The following is a 17,644-nucleotide window of genomic DNA, read 5'->3' as shown; positions in this document are numbered from 1 at the left end:
TGTTATAAGCAGGGCTCTGGGCCCCGACTGAGGAAAGAAAATAACCTGTTGTAGCTTACAAAAAGAAAAGCTCTTCTGTAAGAATGGAAAGTCCTGAAAGCCAGTATGAGAGTCAGCTCCCCAGGAGGTGATAGCATCCCAAAGTCTACTAGGATTTTAGGGTCAGCCACAAGATTGTCTTTTATACAAGCAGGGCTAGGAAGTCTCATCAGAGGACCGAGCAAGGTCATGGGCAAAGCAGCTGTGTGACCCAAGTTAAAAAAAGAAAAAGGAAAAAAAAATAGTAAGAAGCCAAGGAACGCTGCAGAAATGGCGAGAAAAGACAGAGACGCATAGGAGGGATAAGACAGGAGGAGGGAGTCGGGGAGGGCGGGGAGAGAGGAGAAAGCTGAGCGCGGACGTCAGGAACAAAAGCTCCAGCGGAGTCTGGCGGAGGCACTAAGGGAGCATGGGGTGTTTTGAATAATTATTAAAATTAGCATGTGTCTGCGCCATCCTGTGGGTGTGGCGCGCAGCGGAGTGTAAACTCTAGCGGGGCTGGAGCAAACATTCGATTAGCGGCAGCAGCCTGCCAGCCTGCCCGAGGAGCGTGAGGACCAGCGCGCGGCACAGCGACCGCACGATGGCCTCGTCTCAAGGGAAGAACGAGCTGAAATTCGCCGACTGGATGGCCACTCTGCCCGAGAGCATCCACAGCATCCCCCTCACCAATTTAGCCATCCCAGGTAGGCGCGCTGAGGCTGCCGACGGGGCGCTCGGCGTCCGCTCCACCTGCCCCGCCCTGCTTTATCTGCCACGAAGTGGTAACTTGCCACGATGCCCGCGGGAGGGAAACTCGTCTCCAGGGGTGGGTCTCGGCCAGGAGAGTGCGTGCCTGGGAGCCTCCGGGCTCCTGGCGTTTTCCAAACGTCTGGGGACCGCGGCGCGGGGAGTCAAGGTGACTGATTTCCCATGGGTTTTTGAAGCAGGTTGTGTGAGAAGGCTGGGGCAGGGGAAAGGCTTGGCTCCAGGACGGCCCCTCGTGGCCCCCTGCCACGTTTTCCCCGAAGACTTGGGGCTGGGGGCGATTTCTGGGGCTGTGGGGTGATAGTGACCGGCGAGAGCGAGCTGCTGTCCTAAGGGCTCGGCTCCGGCCCGTGGACCTCCCACTCCATCCCTGTCACGGAATCAAGCGGATCTGGTGGATTTCTCTGTTAGAACCTTACCCGAGTCATTAATATTCGTCCCTAGTCTCCTTTAAAGAGACAAAGCGCTTCCCGAAGAGTGATGAAAGTTCAGGGACCCGCGGCGGCGGCGTGATCGCTGCCCTTGACCGGGAGCTGAAGGGGGAGAGGAGAGGAGGCAGCAGTTTCCTGATCTGCGTGGACCTAGAGGGCCTGGCCGGGTGGCCGCCGTCTGGATTTTGGTCCAAGGGCTGTTAGCAGCCTACAGCGCGCGGGTCAGGAAAGCAAACCCTCGTGGACCGTGCATTTGTTGTTCGGGACAGAAGCTGGGCAGGGGAACCTGCGTGAGCTGCGGTGGAGGGGTGGGATTAATAGGCAAATCTTAGGGAAAAGATGATTGCGGTGGTGTCCGGACAGGCTAGCAGGACAGAAGCCTGGGCAAAGCGAGGAAGAGACTGGAGGCATCCAGAGGCTTCAGCATAGCGCGCACGACTGGGACCAGAGGACGAGGCAGGTTATTGGGACGGGAGCGCAGCAGACCCTAGTTCGGATGTGCAGGAGGGAGGGTCGTTTCAGGACGGTGTACCACGGTGACAGCTGGGGACACAGCCATACTTCGTTGACTTTTCGCTTGGGCTGAGGGTGCAGATGCCTGACCCTTCCAGGACTCAGCTTAGAGGGCAAAATACCCTGCCCCAGGCTGTGCCGTGTTATCAAGTTCAACCTTCTGGTCTGCCTTCTCTAGATCTGCCCTATCCGGCGCCCCCTCTCAGCCAGTGGGGGAAATCATACTTAAAAAAAAAAAAAAGAGGAAAAGATGGGTTTTCTTGAAAATCCCAAGAGTCTTTAACCAGTAGCCCTGGAATTGATCAGTAACTCAAATCAATGGTCGTTCATCAAGTGGATGTTTGGCAGTTATGATAGGCACAGGCTACACTCTGAGAGCCAACCCTGGAAGGGAAGGGTTCTTCTACTTTTGTCCTTCTTCAAGAGGTAGCTTCCCAAGAGCTCAGGTGTCTCCAAGGAAAAGAACAAGACAGCTTCTCCACTCTGCACTTACCCTGCTCCCTGGGTGAGCCTGGGGATCGCTCTTTTGAAGGAGACCATAGAAAGCACAGAACTTTGTTGGCAAAATTCCACTCTCACTTCCACAGGCATTCCTATCCTCTTTTCTTCCTTCCTTTTTATTTTTTGGTTTTTAGAAGGTTACTTTTACATGGTCTCACCTGAGAATTTATGTTCACATAAAAGGTAAGAAGGGCAAGGACCCTGTTGCCAGCCTCCTGATAGGTGACTCTCCAGAGACACAGGGAGGTTAAAAGCGCAAGTTCACATTGCAAGTTCTGAGGGATGGTGTGATACCATGTCTGAATCTAACTTACTTTTTTATAATACTTCACTTTTCAAAGCCCTAGCATGTAACCCAGATCACATAATCCTTCCCCACACCTTGTGAAGCAGTCGATGCTGATAAGTATTAACTCCATTTCACAGATGTGAAAATTGCACCTCAGTGAAGGGAAATGACCTACGATCAGTTCAGTGATATAACCCTTAAAATGGTCCTTAGGAAAAAATCTCCTAGGAATTTTGGAGGGAAATCTTTGGGGTTTGTATCTGGATGATTCAGCAACAACAAGTACTAATCAGGGTGAGAGGACAAGGGAATAGGCATTAGCAGGAACAGGATGAATTTTCTTTCCACAGGACAAAGTGAAAACCTGAGGTCAGAGGCTTTAATATTCTGATAGTCCTACAGCAGAGACATACTGATGATGGCATTGGATGCAGTGGGAATTTCCACTAGTTTCCCGACTCCTCTTAGCTGTATACTCAAAGTGGATCCCCTGCAAAGCCTTCCATTCTCACCCTCAATACTTCTGAGAAAAAATAAACCCCTATTTCACCAATCTACACGCCTGAATTTCTCCATGATTCTGTAATGTACATTTGGCAGATCCGCACATATAAATCCAGGTTTAAAAATGGGCTTGATACCTTCCCGCATCACTCAACTTGTGAGAATTTTTGGAGGAAAAAAGACGTTCAAACTTCGATAGTCAGGGAAGACTAATTGGAGACTATTAAACACTAATGGAATAATTGCCTTAAAATCATGCTAATAGCTTCCTGGCTGCTGCTTGTTTACTTGGCCAGTTGCTACAGCTTGAATTAAGTAATTATCTCCACCATTTAAAACCACTCCTGATGTACCACACAAGTGTTTTTCTGTAGAAGGGAACGGCTGCTCGGTCATCCTCAAAGCTTCAGGTTTTCCTAGGTGGAGCAACTGGAGAGTGAAGAGCTGTCTAATTATGAAGCCATCCACCTGGGGCAGCTGATCTGGATCACCCAGAGCTAGTGCAAAGAACAATCTGCAGGTGTGTGATATTCCCCACCAGGTGTGCAGTTCTGGCATCTTTAAATGTTTCTCAAGTGTCTGCATCTTGATTGCTTTCATAACCAAATTTCTCAGCGGCTGTTTTGCATTGAAATGGCCTCATGATTCGGTATTGACTGGCCTAAGGAATTAAATTAGTAATCGGTATTAGTAGTTTTACTTTCACTTTATTTTTCAAAGGAATGGTAGTGTCGTAACACACTGACAGTTACTCGGATTTCGGTCTCATTTGTCTTTTCTTCCTATCTCTGATGACACCAAGCTAAGTTTTCATTCATACATGTTTGCTTAACAATATCCTGGCATTTTGGTTTATGAATAATGTGTCCTGTCACCACAAACAGTTGAGAGAGGATAAACAGGGATGGAAGCAGGGAGACAAAGTATCAAATTCAGGTGAGGTCTGATGAATTTCTGGCATCTTTGAAGCCGAGTTCTAACACTATAATCGTAGTGCTGCCAGAAGCATTGTAAAAAGATCCGTCATGGGAGCAAGCAAGCTATTGCTTGTAATTTGTTGGTGATCTGGATCTATGACAGGGAGTCATTCTGTCCAAAATCTAAAAGATCAGGAAGGGTTTCTACTCCATGGGAGGGTTCCGTTATGCATTTTCTGATATGGGATGAAAGTCTTCTTCACATAATACAGTAAATTGACCATGTAATAATGAAAGATTGGCTAAAATGTTGTGGGACTAGAATCTCAGAAAGAGTGTATGTTTCCTTGGTGTCAGAGTTGATTACTGAGTTGACCACCAGTTGGCCTTCGAGCTGGACCCGGGCAGAGTTTGCTTCCCCCATCCCCTGTCTTTGGAATGTACTTTCTGCCCACTGTTCACACAGTGGGAACCATTTTCAAGGATGCAGCCTTGAGAGAGCAATGTGTTACTGAGACCATCTGGACAGTGTAAGTGGCTGAACCTCTTTAAGGCCTCTATATAAACTTTTAAGATTCTGGCGGGTAGGTGCGGAGATCCGGTCATCTTGCAGCTGCCTTAAAACAAGCTTCTTAGGGTAAGTTCCCTGCTTATTAAACTTGCCACCTACCAATCTGGAAGTGATATGCCTTTCTTTGGTCTCTCCCTTGCCAGTTTTCAAATCAAAACTTGAACAGGAATTGTTACTTGTACTTTAGATAAGGAACACAGAAATGCTTTAGAAATCGATCACTGTTCTTGTAGATTCTGTACACTCTTCCAGAAAATGCTAACACCAATGAAAAAGAACCGTCTTACTTAGGGAAACTAGATGTTTATATAGCTCCAGTTTCTGTGTTCTTGTGTTGGCTTTTATTAGTTTTAAATGTCTTCCCTTACAGTGATCTCTTCTTGTTGTTCCTGGAGCCAACTGTCTTCCTTTTCCTTATAATTTACTATTTCTATTCTGATTGGGATGAGACAATCTACAGAGCAAACCTGGGACTGGGTCTAATTGTACAAGTTTCCTTTAAAACACAGGGCATTTTCTTTCATCATTTTAGTTCTGATAGTGATATGGAAGTTAATTTTTCAAAGCAATCAAAAAACAACAAAATTGTTTAGAATGACTATCTTTCTTGTGTTGCCTTTCCAATTCCCAGTTTTGGTTTTGGTTTTGCTAAAAAGAAAAAAAATTGAATATCTGGAACATAATTTATCGTACTGGGGCTCGCTCTTGATGAACTGAACTGAATCACCAACTATTACTAATCAATATAAAATGATACTTCCGTCATTTTACAATTTACAAAGTGTTTTCTCATGAACACACATGCTTTTCACATGTTCTATCAATAGTCTCCTAAGGCCTTGCTACTCAACGTTGATCCAGGGACCAGCGGCATCAGCATACATGGGTGCTTGATAGAAATGCAGCGTCTTGGACCCCAGCCCTCAGGCCGATTTAATCACAATCTGCAGTTTAACAAGGTCCCCAGGTGATTTATATACCCATTTAGTTTGAGAAACACTGCTTAGGGTATCTCTAAGAGGAACCTTTATGTAAGTGGCAGAACCAAATTTAAATATACATCTTTGACTAAGTTCTTTCTAATGGACAATGCAGTCTATCTGTGAGTGTTAAAATTTACAATCAGGCTTAGAGCCAGAGCCCCCATATCTGACTCAAGGCTAATGGCCCAGGTTGGAAACATTTCTGATAACTGACATTACAGTTCAATAAAATCACAATAAAAGTGATTTAATTGCTACCTAAGTGTGCAAATTAGGTCACTGTGATAAATGTAAAATCTTCCCCCTCATTTCCTTAAAGTCCTGATGCTCATTGATACCAGCCGTCAATAGCACTTAAAATCAGACCATCTGATGATGCTACTGGTCACTAATGACAATTTAGGAGACACTCCATATTGGTTCTTGTCCATTTAATCCCACTTTTTTGTGCGTGTTACAGGACCAGCTACTTTTGTTATATTTATAGGTCACAGATTTGTTCACCTTATCTATAAACTAAAACTTTTCAATATTGCTCTGAAGTAATAGTGGCATCATAAATGCAAACTGTAGTAATAATCAGCATCAGAAAGATCTCATACACAAAAGTCAACAGTAACTTGAGTTTTGATGGAAAGAAGATCAATCTTCGTATTTGCAAACCATACCTCATTTATTTTAATCATGGTTTATATGGAATAGAAACATGCATAAATGTGGTTATAACTCACTTGCTTGAATTTTAGTTATTTTAGCATAATCAGTGTGCTAAAAGAGTTAAAATTTTAAAAAGAACCTTCAAGTTGTTAAAATAGATACGTTTATATGTTAAGGCTCACACACTTTACTCATATGAAGATTTCTCATATCATTACTTAGTTTCTTGTATCCTATTTAATTCCAACCCTACCTAATGAAAATAGAAAGAATAAGTTACAAAGAAGAGGAGTAAAACTGTTGAGTGACATACATCAGCAATAAAAATAGGAAATATTTATGAGGAAAGACTAATAAATGAGGATACAGGGACACAAAATGTAATGTTCCCTAAACTCTATCAGCCCCAAAGTAAAATCGGAGTCATGTTCATTGTCAGTTTTGACCGCTCTCAAGTACCTCCTTCATGGACTTCCAAATAGTTCTAGAGGGCTTCCCTGATGGCGCAGTGGTTAAGAATCAGCCTGCCAATGCAGGGGATACGGGTTTGAACCCTGGTCCGGGAAGATCCCACATGCCGCGGAGCAACTAAGCCTGTGGGCCACAAATACTGAGCCTGCTCTTTAGAACGACTAATAAGCCCGCACACCACAACGACTGAAGCCCTTGTGCCTAGAGCCTGTGCTCCACAGCAAGAAAAGCCACTGCAATGGGAAACCCACGCACCGCAATAAAGAGTAGACCCGCTCACCGCAACTAGAGAAAGCCAGTGAGCAGCAATGAAGACGCAACGCGGCCATAAATAAATATATAAATAAAATAATTTAAAAAACCCAAATAGTTCTAGAAATCTCTGGAAAAATTCTTAAATATGTTTTATAAACCGATTTTGTGGGCTAACACACGTAGTATCAGCGATTTTCCTTCTTTCCTGTTTTGGGGAAACCTATGGGGAGTTGTCATGTTTGCTGCTTTGACATGTAGAGGAACTGTACTTCCATAGTTTTATACCCAAAACACCACTGCTGCTGGCAGACCCACCAGGGCTTGTGCTAAGTCTGCAGAGGCCCAACACTGAGGATGTTAATGAGTAACAAGGACCTTGGATTCCGCTATGGTCAAAGGCTCTCAGAACTGGGTTTCCCCCATTGTGGAAGGTGCTGATGCCAATTCTACTGCTTACGCTGTCACTGCTGAAGCCATAAGTGCCAACACTGCCAGATCCTTTCAATCCTTTTGCTTTTTGTGTGGATGCCAACAAAAGAGCTCTTTGAATTTATGTTGATTCTTTTGGTGTTGCCACCTTGCCCTAGGACTCAGGTATGAGTTTATGAGGGCCGGGCAGAGGACAATAGGTTTTATTCTGTACTCTGCATCATTCTCAATGTTCATTCACTCTCTGCATGCACATGTGCATGTGCAAGTGTATGTGTGCATGCCCATAGGTGTATCAACTTTCTCTTAAGATAACTTCTTTTCCAAGAAGCTTCTTGATATTTCCTATAAGTAGACCTCTGGTGCTACCTAATTAATCATTCCTCCAGACAGGTCCAGAGTAGGAACAGAAACTGGGGTCCATACTGTTCCCAGTGAACAGCCTGGGACAATGTAAATAGAGCCAAATAATCTGATAGACCTAAGGTAGTTATTAACACCTTCATTGCTTTAAAGCACATTAATAGAGTAATTGATGTGTTCTGAGCCTTCAAGAGAAGGTTAAATCTCATACACACATATGCACACATTTTAACTATCATTGGTTAAAGGGGTCAGCTCTGTTAATCTGGAAATTTTACCTATTACCACCAATGAGGTTTATCCATAACCATTACCCATGGACACTCAAGGAACTTCTAGGTACAATCATGGAGTTTGTTATCCTCAAGAAGCTTATAGATTCTCTTAGTTCTCTTTCTCTGTGTAGGGTTAGGATCAGTCTCAGAAGATTGGGGACCAGAAAATTATAAAAATCATATATTCTAGAAGGCAGGGGAAAGTGAGAGAGAAAATTACCATGGTTCAAATGAAATTCGGCAACCAGAAGCTTTCTACAGCACCATATGCTTTTATTATGCTCTATTAAGAGAGGAAGATGGGTCAGAAGGAGACAGTTAAACATGCTTGAGAAGCTGCCAGGATTAGTCACCTCCGGAGATCAGGTACTGAAATGGATGGTCCATTGATTTGTTAGATGTGCTCTTGTTATGTTCCTATATTTCATTATAGATCCTGGGAATGGACAACTCTTACACCACTCTATCTTAAATGTCAGCTAATATTACGTTTCACATAGAAGAATTCTTCTTGTGAATTAATTTTTATGAAGCAGCCAAGTTTATTCTTGGTCAACATTATAAATGATGGTTGTGTTCCTTGATTCACTTGGAGAATTTTTCTTCATGAAGGTAAGTGGACTCTGATGAATGAATGACAATCTTAGTTGCCTTGTAGGCTTCCCTGGAGGTCCCCTCTCTCTTGTTGGCTGGTGAAGAGGAAGATGTACTTGAAGGGGTCTTCATGGGCAAATGGGAACCTATTTCAATACACAACTCTGACTATACTCCTCTGTTGCCATGTGGAGGAGGAGGAAGATGAGAAGAAGGAGGAACAGGGCTGTCTCAGCACAGAATTAGCCCTAAACACACTCCTGCCATGACCTGCTCTGGGCTTTTCTCAGGAAAAAAAAATTGGTCAAGGAGATATAAAGGTATCACCTTGAAAGTTGCTAGAAAGGAAGGCTGCAGAACTGTCACCCCTCATGTCCTCATTTCTCTTTGCATCAGTTCAAATTCCTTGGGTCTAGCATTAGAGTTTCACTCTTGAAAATGTCCTTAATTCTCATCTTACTCTTTCTTGTTCTGCTTACTTGGAAGAAACTCCAACTCAGTTAAACTCATTTTTCTACATTTTCCAATCCCAGAAAACTTCAGTGGCTAAATATTTTTGAAGAAAGAGTACACAGCCTGGATGGCTCCACTAACTAGACATTTTTGACCATGAATCTTACTGCACATCCTTAGTAATCTTACTGCATATCCCTAGTAATCTGACTGCATATCCCTAGTAAGTTCATTTTCCTATTCTCTGAGATAATAACTTCATACTCTTCTTGCTTCTCAAATCAATATATCCCTCCCACCTCACTCTAAACTTATGACCTCACCTCTTATTTTACAGGAAAAAATAGATGCAAACAGATAAGAACTTTCTCAGTTTCCCACAATTAACCCATCACCCCCCTGCATCTATTTCTGCATATTCTGTATTTTCTTTAGGTAAGAAGAAGTCATGACCTCATCCTACCTAAGTCTAGCTTCTCTACTCATGGTCTGGATCTCATTCACTCAAATCTCCTACGTTTGATCTCAAATTTATCCCCTCTCTTTCCTGCCACTACGGGATCATTTCAGTCGCTACACAAACATATATTACTATCAATATTACCTCTCTTAAAGAAATAAAAATTCCCCTTGACTCCACACCTGTGTCTCTATCCACTGCACTATTTCTCTGATATTTGTAAAAATATCCCCTCTGTCTTCAGGTTATTTCCTTTCCTCTGCCTACTGCATACTAATCTCATTATTTCCCTACCACTGCACTAAAATTGTTCTTATCTGGGTTGCCAATGATTTTTTTTTTTTGCTAAAATTAATGGATAATTCTCTATCATCTTATTTGACTTTTCAGCATCGTTTGATGTGACTGACCACACTCCTCTTCTTGAAACATGTTCTTCCTTTGGTTTCTTAAGACACTTTGTGTGTGTGTGTGTGTGTGTGTGGTTAAAAAACACATGACATAAGATTTACCCTGTTAATTGTTTTTTAAGTGTTCAGTATTCTTAATTATAAGCACAAAGGTGTATAGAAGATCCCTATAACTTTTTCATCTTGAATGACTGAAACTTTATACCCATTAAATAGCAACTCATCATTTTCCCTTCCCACTAGGCCCTGCAACCACCATTCTACTTTCTACTTTGATGAAGTAGATACCTACTTCATGTAAGTAGAATAATGTAGTATTTGTTCTTTTGTGACTGGATTATTTCACTTAGCATAACGTACTCAAGTTTCATTCATGTTGTAGCATATGTCAGGATTTCCTTCCTTCTTCACAGCTGAGTAATATTCCATTGCATGTATATACCAATTTCGTTTATATATTCATCTGTCAGTGGACATTTAGGTTGTTTCTCTATCTTGACTATTGGGAATAATGGTGCAATGAACATGAGAGGGCTAATATCTCTTTAATAGCCTTTTTCAATTATTTTGATTAAATACCTAGAAGTGGGATTGCTGGGTCATATAGTAGTTATATTTTTAACTTTTTGAGGAAATGCCATATTGTTTTCTGTAGCAGCTGCGTCATTTTACATTCCTACCAACAGTGAACAAGGGTTCCAATTTCTCCATATCTTCACCAACATTTGTTATTTCTGGGTTTTTTTTGATAATTACTATCCTAACAGGTGTGGGTTGATATCTCATTGTGGTTTTGATTTTAATTTCCTTGATGATTAGTGATGCTGAACTTCCTTTCATGTACCTGTTGGCCATTTGTATGTCTTTTTAGGAGAAAGGCCTATTTAAGTCTTTTGACATTTTTTAGTCAGGTTATTTGGTATTTGGTTGTAGGAGTTGATATATTTTGGAAATTAATTCCTTACAGATACATGATTTGTAAATGTTTTCTCCCATTTCATAGGTTGCATTTTCACTCTGTTGATTGCTTCCTTTGCTATCCAGAAGTTCTTTAGTTTCATATAGCTCCACTTGTCTATTTTTTCTTTTGTTGTCTGTGCTTTTCATGTCGTAACCAAGAAATCATTGCCAAGGTCAATGTCCAGAAGATTTCTCCTCATGTTTTCTTCTAGAACTTTTACAATTTTAGGTCTTACATTTAGATCTTTACTTCATTCTGAGCTTATTTGTGTATGATGTATGGTCCAGTTTCATTCTTCTGCATGTAGACATCCATTTTCCCAACACATTTGTTGAAGAGACTAAACATTCATCGTTGTGTATTCTTGACACCCTTGTCGAAGATCAGGTGACTGTATATGTGTGGGTTTATTTCTGTGTTCTACATTTTGTTCTGTTGGGCTATACGTTTGTCTTTGTGCTAGTACCATACTGCTTTGATTGCTTTAACTTTGTAATATGTTTTGAAACACAAAGGCTTATGCCTCCAGCTTTGTTCTTCTGTCTTAAGATTGTTTTGTTTATTTGGAGTCCTTTGTGGTTCCATATGAATTTTAGCATTGTTTTTTCTATTTCTGTAAAAAAAATGCCATTGAGATTTTGACAGGGATTGCTTTGAATCTGATTACTTTAGGTAGTTTGGGTGTTTTAACAACACTAAGTCTTCCATCCACAAACAGGGGATGTGTTCCCTTTTATTTGAGCCTTCTTTAATTTTTCACAAATGTTTTTCAGTTTTCTGAGTACAAGTCTTTTACATCCTTGGTTAAGTTTTGTTTGTTTGTTTGTTTGTTTGTTTTTGTCCATGCCATGCGGCATGTGGGATCTTAGTTTCCCAACCAGGGATCAAACCCGTGTCCCCTGCTGTGGAAGTGTGGAATCTTAACCATTGGACCACCAGGGAAGTCCCCCTTGGTCAAGTTTATTCTTAAATATTTTTTTCTTTTTGATGCTGTTATATATAAGATTGTTTTCTTAAATTCCCTTTTGGATTGTTGATTTTTAGTATATAGAAATAAAACTGATTTTTGTATGTTGATTTTGATTCTGCAACTTTACTAAAAGCATTTATTCTAACAGGTTTTTGTTGATTTTGTTGTTGTTGTTGTTGTGTGTATGTGTGTAATCTTTAGGGTTTTCTACATATAGAATCATGTCATCTATAAACGGAGATAATATTAGTTTTTTCTTTCCTATTTGGATGTCCTTCATATCTTTTTCTTGCTTCATTGCTCTGGCTAGATTTCCAGTACTATGCTGAATAGAAGTGGTAACAGTGGGTATACTTGCTTTGTCCTGATCTTAGCAGAATCATTTTCAGCTTTAACTATGATGTTAGCTGTGGGCGTTTCATTTTTTATGTTAAGGTAAATATCCTTCTGGTCCCAGTTTGTTGAATATTTTTATCATAAAAGGGTGTTGAATTTTGTCAAATGCTTTTTCTGCATCTATAAAGATGATCATGTGATTTTTACCCTTTATTCTGTTAATGATGTATCACATTGATTGATTTTCATATGTTGAATGTTCCTTGCACTCTTGGATTAAATCCCACTTCGTCATAGTGTATGATTCTTTTAATGTGCTATTGAATTTGGTTTGCTAGTATTTTGTTGAGGAATTTTGCCTTTATATTCATCAGGGATATTGGACTACAGTTTTCTTCTAGTGTCTTTGGCTAGCTTTGGTATCAGCGTAATGCTGGCCTCAAAAATGAGTTTGAGTTCTTTAACATTTTAGAAGAGTTTAAGAAAGATTGTCATTAACCCTTTAAATATTTGTTAGAATTTAGCACTAAAGCTGCCTGGTCCTGGGCTTTGCTTTGCTTAGAGATTTTTAATTACCGATTCAATCACCTTATTAGTTATGGGTCTGTTCAGATTTTCTATTTCTTCATGATTCAGTCTTGGTAGAGTGTATGTTTCAAGAAATTTATCCATTTATTCCAGGTTATACAGTTCATTGGCATAAAATTGTTCATAGTAGTCTCTATTAATCCTTTTTGTTTATGTGGCCTCAGCTGTAATGTCTCTTTTTCATTTCTGATTTCATTTATTTGAGTCTTCTCTTTTTTTCTTAGTCTTACTATAGGTTTGTCAACTGTGTCTATCTTTTCAAAATACCAACTCTTAGTTTTGACGATTTGTTAAAGCTATTTTTCTATTCTCAGTTTTATGTATTTCCTCTCTAATCTTTATTATTTCCTTTCTTCTATTAACATTGGGCTTAATTTGTTCTTTTATTTTCTAACTTCTTGAGGTATAGAATTAGGTTGTTCATTTAAGATTTTTTTTAATGTTTTAAATCAGAAAAGACATACTGTACTTGTCTGAAGTTTTTTGCCTTAAAAGAGACCTTTCTTCTTTTTTTAATGAAGGTGTTTATTGCTATACACTTTGTTCTTACTAATGCATTTGATGCATCTCATAAGTTTTGGTATGGCATGTTTTCATTTCCTTTGTCTCAAGATATCTAATTTCCATTTTGATTTCTTACTTGACCTATTTGTTATTAAAGAGTATATTGTTTAATATCCATATATTAAAGAAATTTTCAGCTTTATTCTTCTATTGATTTCTAGTTCAATTTTATTGTGGTCAGAAAAGACACTTGGGGCTTCCCTGGTGGTGCAGTGGTTGAGAGTCCACCTGCCGATACAGGGGACACGGGTTCGTGCCCTGGTCCGGGAAGATCCCATATGCCGCAGAGCAGCTGGGCCTGTGAGCGATGGCCACCAAGCCTGCATGTCCGGAGCCTGTTCTCCACAACGGGAGAGGCCACAACAGTAAGAGGCCCACATAACACAAAAAAAAAAAAGAAAAAAGAAAGAAAGAAAAAAAGATAAACAGAAGACACTTGGTATGATTTCAATCTTTTAAATTTATTTAATCCTTTTGTTTTGTGACCTAACATGTGATTTATCCAGGAGAATGTTCTGTGTGTGCTGGCTAAGAATGTGTATTCTGCTGCTGTTGGATGGAATGTTCTGTGTAATTTGGTCTATAATGTTGTGTTCAAGTTCTCTGTTTCCTTGATCTTCTGTTTGAAACTTCTATCCATTATGAAAGGTGGAGTATTGAAATCTCCTATTATTATAGAGTTACTGTCTATTTATCCCTTCAGTTTTGTCAATGTATGCTTTATATATTTATATACTCTGATGTTGGGTGTCTATATTTATTTATAATTTATATATCTCCATTGTTATGTGACCCTTATGTGACAGTTTTGTGACAGTTTTTGACTCTTTGACAGTTTTTTGACTTAAAGTCTATTGTGTCTGATATAAATAAAACTGCTCCGACTCGCTTTTAGTTTCCATTTGCATGGAATATATTTTTCTATCCTTTCATTTTCAGTCTATGTGTGTCCTTAAATCTAAAGTGAGTATCCTATTTCAACAGCACATTAAAAAGATCATGAACAATGATCAAGTGGGTTTTATCCTTAGGATGCAAAGATTGTTCAACATACACAAATTAATAAATGTTATACATAGCATTAATATAGTAAAAAATAAAAATCACATGATTTCTCAATAGATGCAGAGAAAACATTTGACAAAATTCAATGTCATTTCATAATTAAATCTTTCAACAAATTAGGTATAGAGGGAATATATCTCAATGTAATAAAGGCCATATAGGACACATTCACAGCTAACATCATACTCATATGTAAAAAGCTGAAAAGAGTTTCCTCTAAAAACAGGAACAAGACAAGTGTGCCCACTCTCACGGCTCCTATTCAATCTAGTACTGGAAGACCTAGCCATAACAATTCGATAAGGAAAGAAATAAAAGTCATCCAAATAAGAAAGGAAGAAGTAAATTTTCTCAGTTTACAGAAGATGTGATCTTATATATAGAAAACCCTAAAGGTTCCACAAAAAAACCTACTAGAACTAATAAACAAATTCAGTAAAGTTGCTAGGTAGAAAATCAATATACAAAAATTAGTTGCCTTTCTATACACTAAAAACAAAATATCTGAAAGAGAAAAAAGGAAAACAATCTAATTTACAATAGTAAATTGAAACAATAAAATACTTAGGACTATAGGTACCCTTCACTTTTTGAAAGTTCGCTTTATGCCATTTTGCTTTTATGAAAGACCTACATTAGTACTTATTTTTCTAACCAAAAAAAAATCTGAAGAAGATTTTCACTTTTACAAAAAAAAGCAAAAGGCAAAAAGTGTTCAAATTTGTTTTGCAGTGAGTCATTACAAAGGCAGCACTCACCCTGAGCTGCCAGAGTGGCACTTCTAAGCTCCATCCCTGGGAGCTATGCTCAGTGTCTCAGCATCAAGCCACCATACATTGAACTGTGTCTGTGAGCATCTTTGCATTATCTTGATTTATTTTATACATCAATTAACAACATCTATCCTAATTGCTTTTTTGATTTATGCCATTTCTGTTTACAAAAGGTTTCATAGGAACACTCTACTTTCAGAGAGTGAGGGAAACCTGTAAACTTAACCAAGGAGGTGAAATATCTGTACACTGAAAATTATGAGATGTTGATGAAAGAAATTGAAGAAGACAGAAATTAATGAAAGATATTCCATGTTGTGGGATCAGAATAATTAATATTGTTAAAATGCCCATACTACCCAAAGCCATCTATAAATTCAATGCAATCCCTATAAAAATTCCAATGGTATTTTTCACAGAAATAGAAAAAAAAATCCTAAAAGTCATATGGAACTACAAAAGACTCAAATAGCCAGAGCAATCTTGAGAAAGAAGAACAAAGCTGAAGCATCACACTTCCTGATTTCAAACTATACTACAAAGCTATAGTAATCAAAACAGTTTTCTACTGGCATAAAAACAGACATGTTGACCAATGGAATAGAATCAAGAGTCCAGAAATAAACCCATGAATATGTGGTCAACTATTATTTGACAAGGGAGTCAATAATACTCAATGGGAAAAAGATAAACTTTTCAATAAATGGTGTTGGGAAAACTGGCAAGAGAATGAAATTGGATCCCTTTCTTATACCATACACAAAAGTTATCTCAAAATGGATTAAAAACTTAAACATAAGGGCTGAAACTATAAAACTTCTCAAAGAAAACATAGGGAAAAGCTCCTTGACTTTGGTCTTGGCAATGATTTTTTGGATATGACACAAAAACACAAGCAGCAAAACTGAGAATGAATAGGTAGGACTACAACAAACTACAAAGCTTCTGCACGGCAGAAGAAACAATCAACAAAATGAAGAGGCATCCTAAAGAATGGTAGGAAATATTTGGAAACCATATATTTAATAATGGGTTAATTTTCAAAATATGTAAGGAATTCCTACAACTCAATAGCAAAAAACAAATAATCTGATAAAAACTGGCAGAGGACCTGAATAGACATTTTCCAAAGAAGACATACAAATGACCAACAGGTACATTAAAAGATGCACAAAATCACTAATCATTATTAGTTACTGGTCATCTAGTTACTGTCATCTCCCACATGAATTACTCCAAAGGCTTCCTAACCAGGTTCCCTGACCTCTTTTTGCCTTTCTACACAGAGTATCTTTTAAAAGTATAAATCAGGTACATCATTAACTTGTTTAAAACCCTCTGCATTTATACTAAAATTACTGGTCCCTATCTCTCTGACCTCGACTCTTTCTACCCTTTGCTTACTCACTAATCCCAGCTATTCTTTCTGGCCCTCATACCCTCTAGATTCCTCCCTGTCTTAGAGCTTTGCTTGGAATCTTCCTCCAGATTATCAACAGCCTGCCTTCTTCTCCTTATGGCCTCAAGTATGATGCCTTCTGCTCAGGAGATATTCCCTGACTGTGTTAGCCAATGCAGTTCACCTCCACCCTCATCATTTTTTCTAACAATTGATTGGCTTATCTTCTTCATAGTGCTTGGGTAACAATAATTAATTTATTTATATCTTATTGTCTGTCAACTGGGTAGAATATAAGCACCTTGAAGGCAAGACCTTATTTGAATCTTTTCTAGTGCCCAAAATATGCCTGGCCTATAGTTGTGTGGTATATATATGTTGACAAATGAAAAAGCCAGTATAGAGGGACTCTGATCTTGCACAAAAGATTCTGTTCTGTTGATCTGAGAACAAGCCAACCTAAAGAAGTTATTCAAGTCAGCTCCATTATTCAAAATTTTTAACAAGTCTGTATCCAAAATGGGTTAATTTCAGTAAAGGGATGATCTCAGTGAACTTTAATAAAGACTATATATTAAATAGACTATTTATTAAATGGGCTCAATTTTTTTGAATGAGACATAGTAATTGAACAAAATGAAATAGAAATTTGTTTTATACAGCAGTTTTTAGCCATTATGGCACTGAGTGTTCAACCAATTTCTTATCATTTATATGTTTATATACTTAATAATTGTTATAATAAAGACTTTGAAGAAATATTAGATTGGCCTATGCCTTCAAGGAAAAAAAACTTTGCTATCTTTAATACTGCTTTGATTTTAAAGTTTTGTATTTCAGTTATCTATAAGTTGGTAATTCAAGTATGATCTGTATAGTGACTTATTGAACCAAAATATAGTAATAATATTCAACTCCACAATTATTTTGAATAATGCTTTTATTAGCCTCTGTAAAGGAATATGAGGAATTCTATTAAAATACAACAAAAGTATACATGATAGCCACAAGGCAAAAAAGAGGATCCATCTACAAAACCAATATAATGGATTTAAAATGTCATGTACAAAAGATGTAAGAGCTGGCAATAAATTGCAGAAATGTGTTAACATGGGTGAAGTCAAGA

General features: G+C 38.8%; 1 protein-coding gene across 1 annotated transcript in view; it reads left to right on the top strand.

The window, feature by feature from the left end:
* The first annotated feature begins 426 nt into the window (after positions 1–426).
* Positions 427–17,644, top strand: part of PLCXD3 (phosphatidylinositol specific phospholipase C X domain containing 3) — a 190,558-nt gene continuing 173,340 nt past the window's right edge. Inside the window, exon 1 of the mRNA XM_067730600.1 lies at positions 427–725. Within this exon, the coding sequence (XP_067586701.1) occupies positions 623–725 (103 nt within the window). The 5' untranslated portion in view covers positions 427–622. The remainder of the gene's footprint in view (positions 726–17,644) is intronic.

Source organism: Pseudorca crassidens, chromosome 3 (assembly GCF_039906515.1).
Source record: "Pseudorca crassidens isolate mPseCra1 chromosome 3, mPseCra1.hap1, whole genome shotgun sequence".
NCBI classification, from domain to species: domain Eukaryota; kingdom Metazoa; phylum Chordata; class Mammalia; order Artiodactyla; family Delphinidae; genus Pseudorca; species Pseudorca crassidens.
This window is presented reverse-complemented; position numbering and strand designations above follow the sequence as displayed.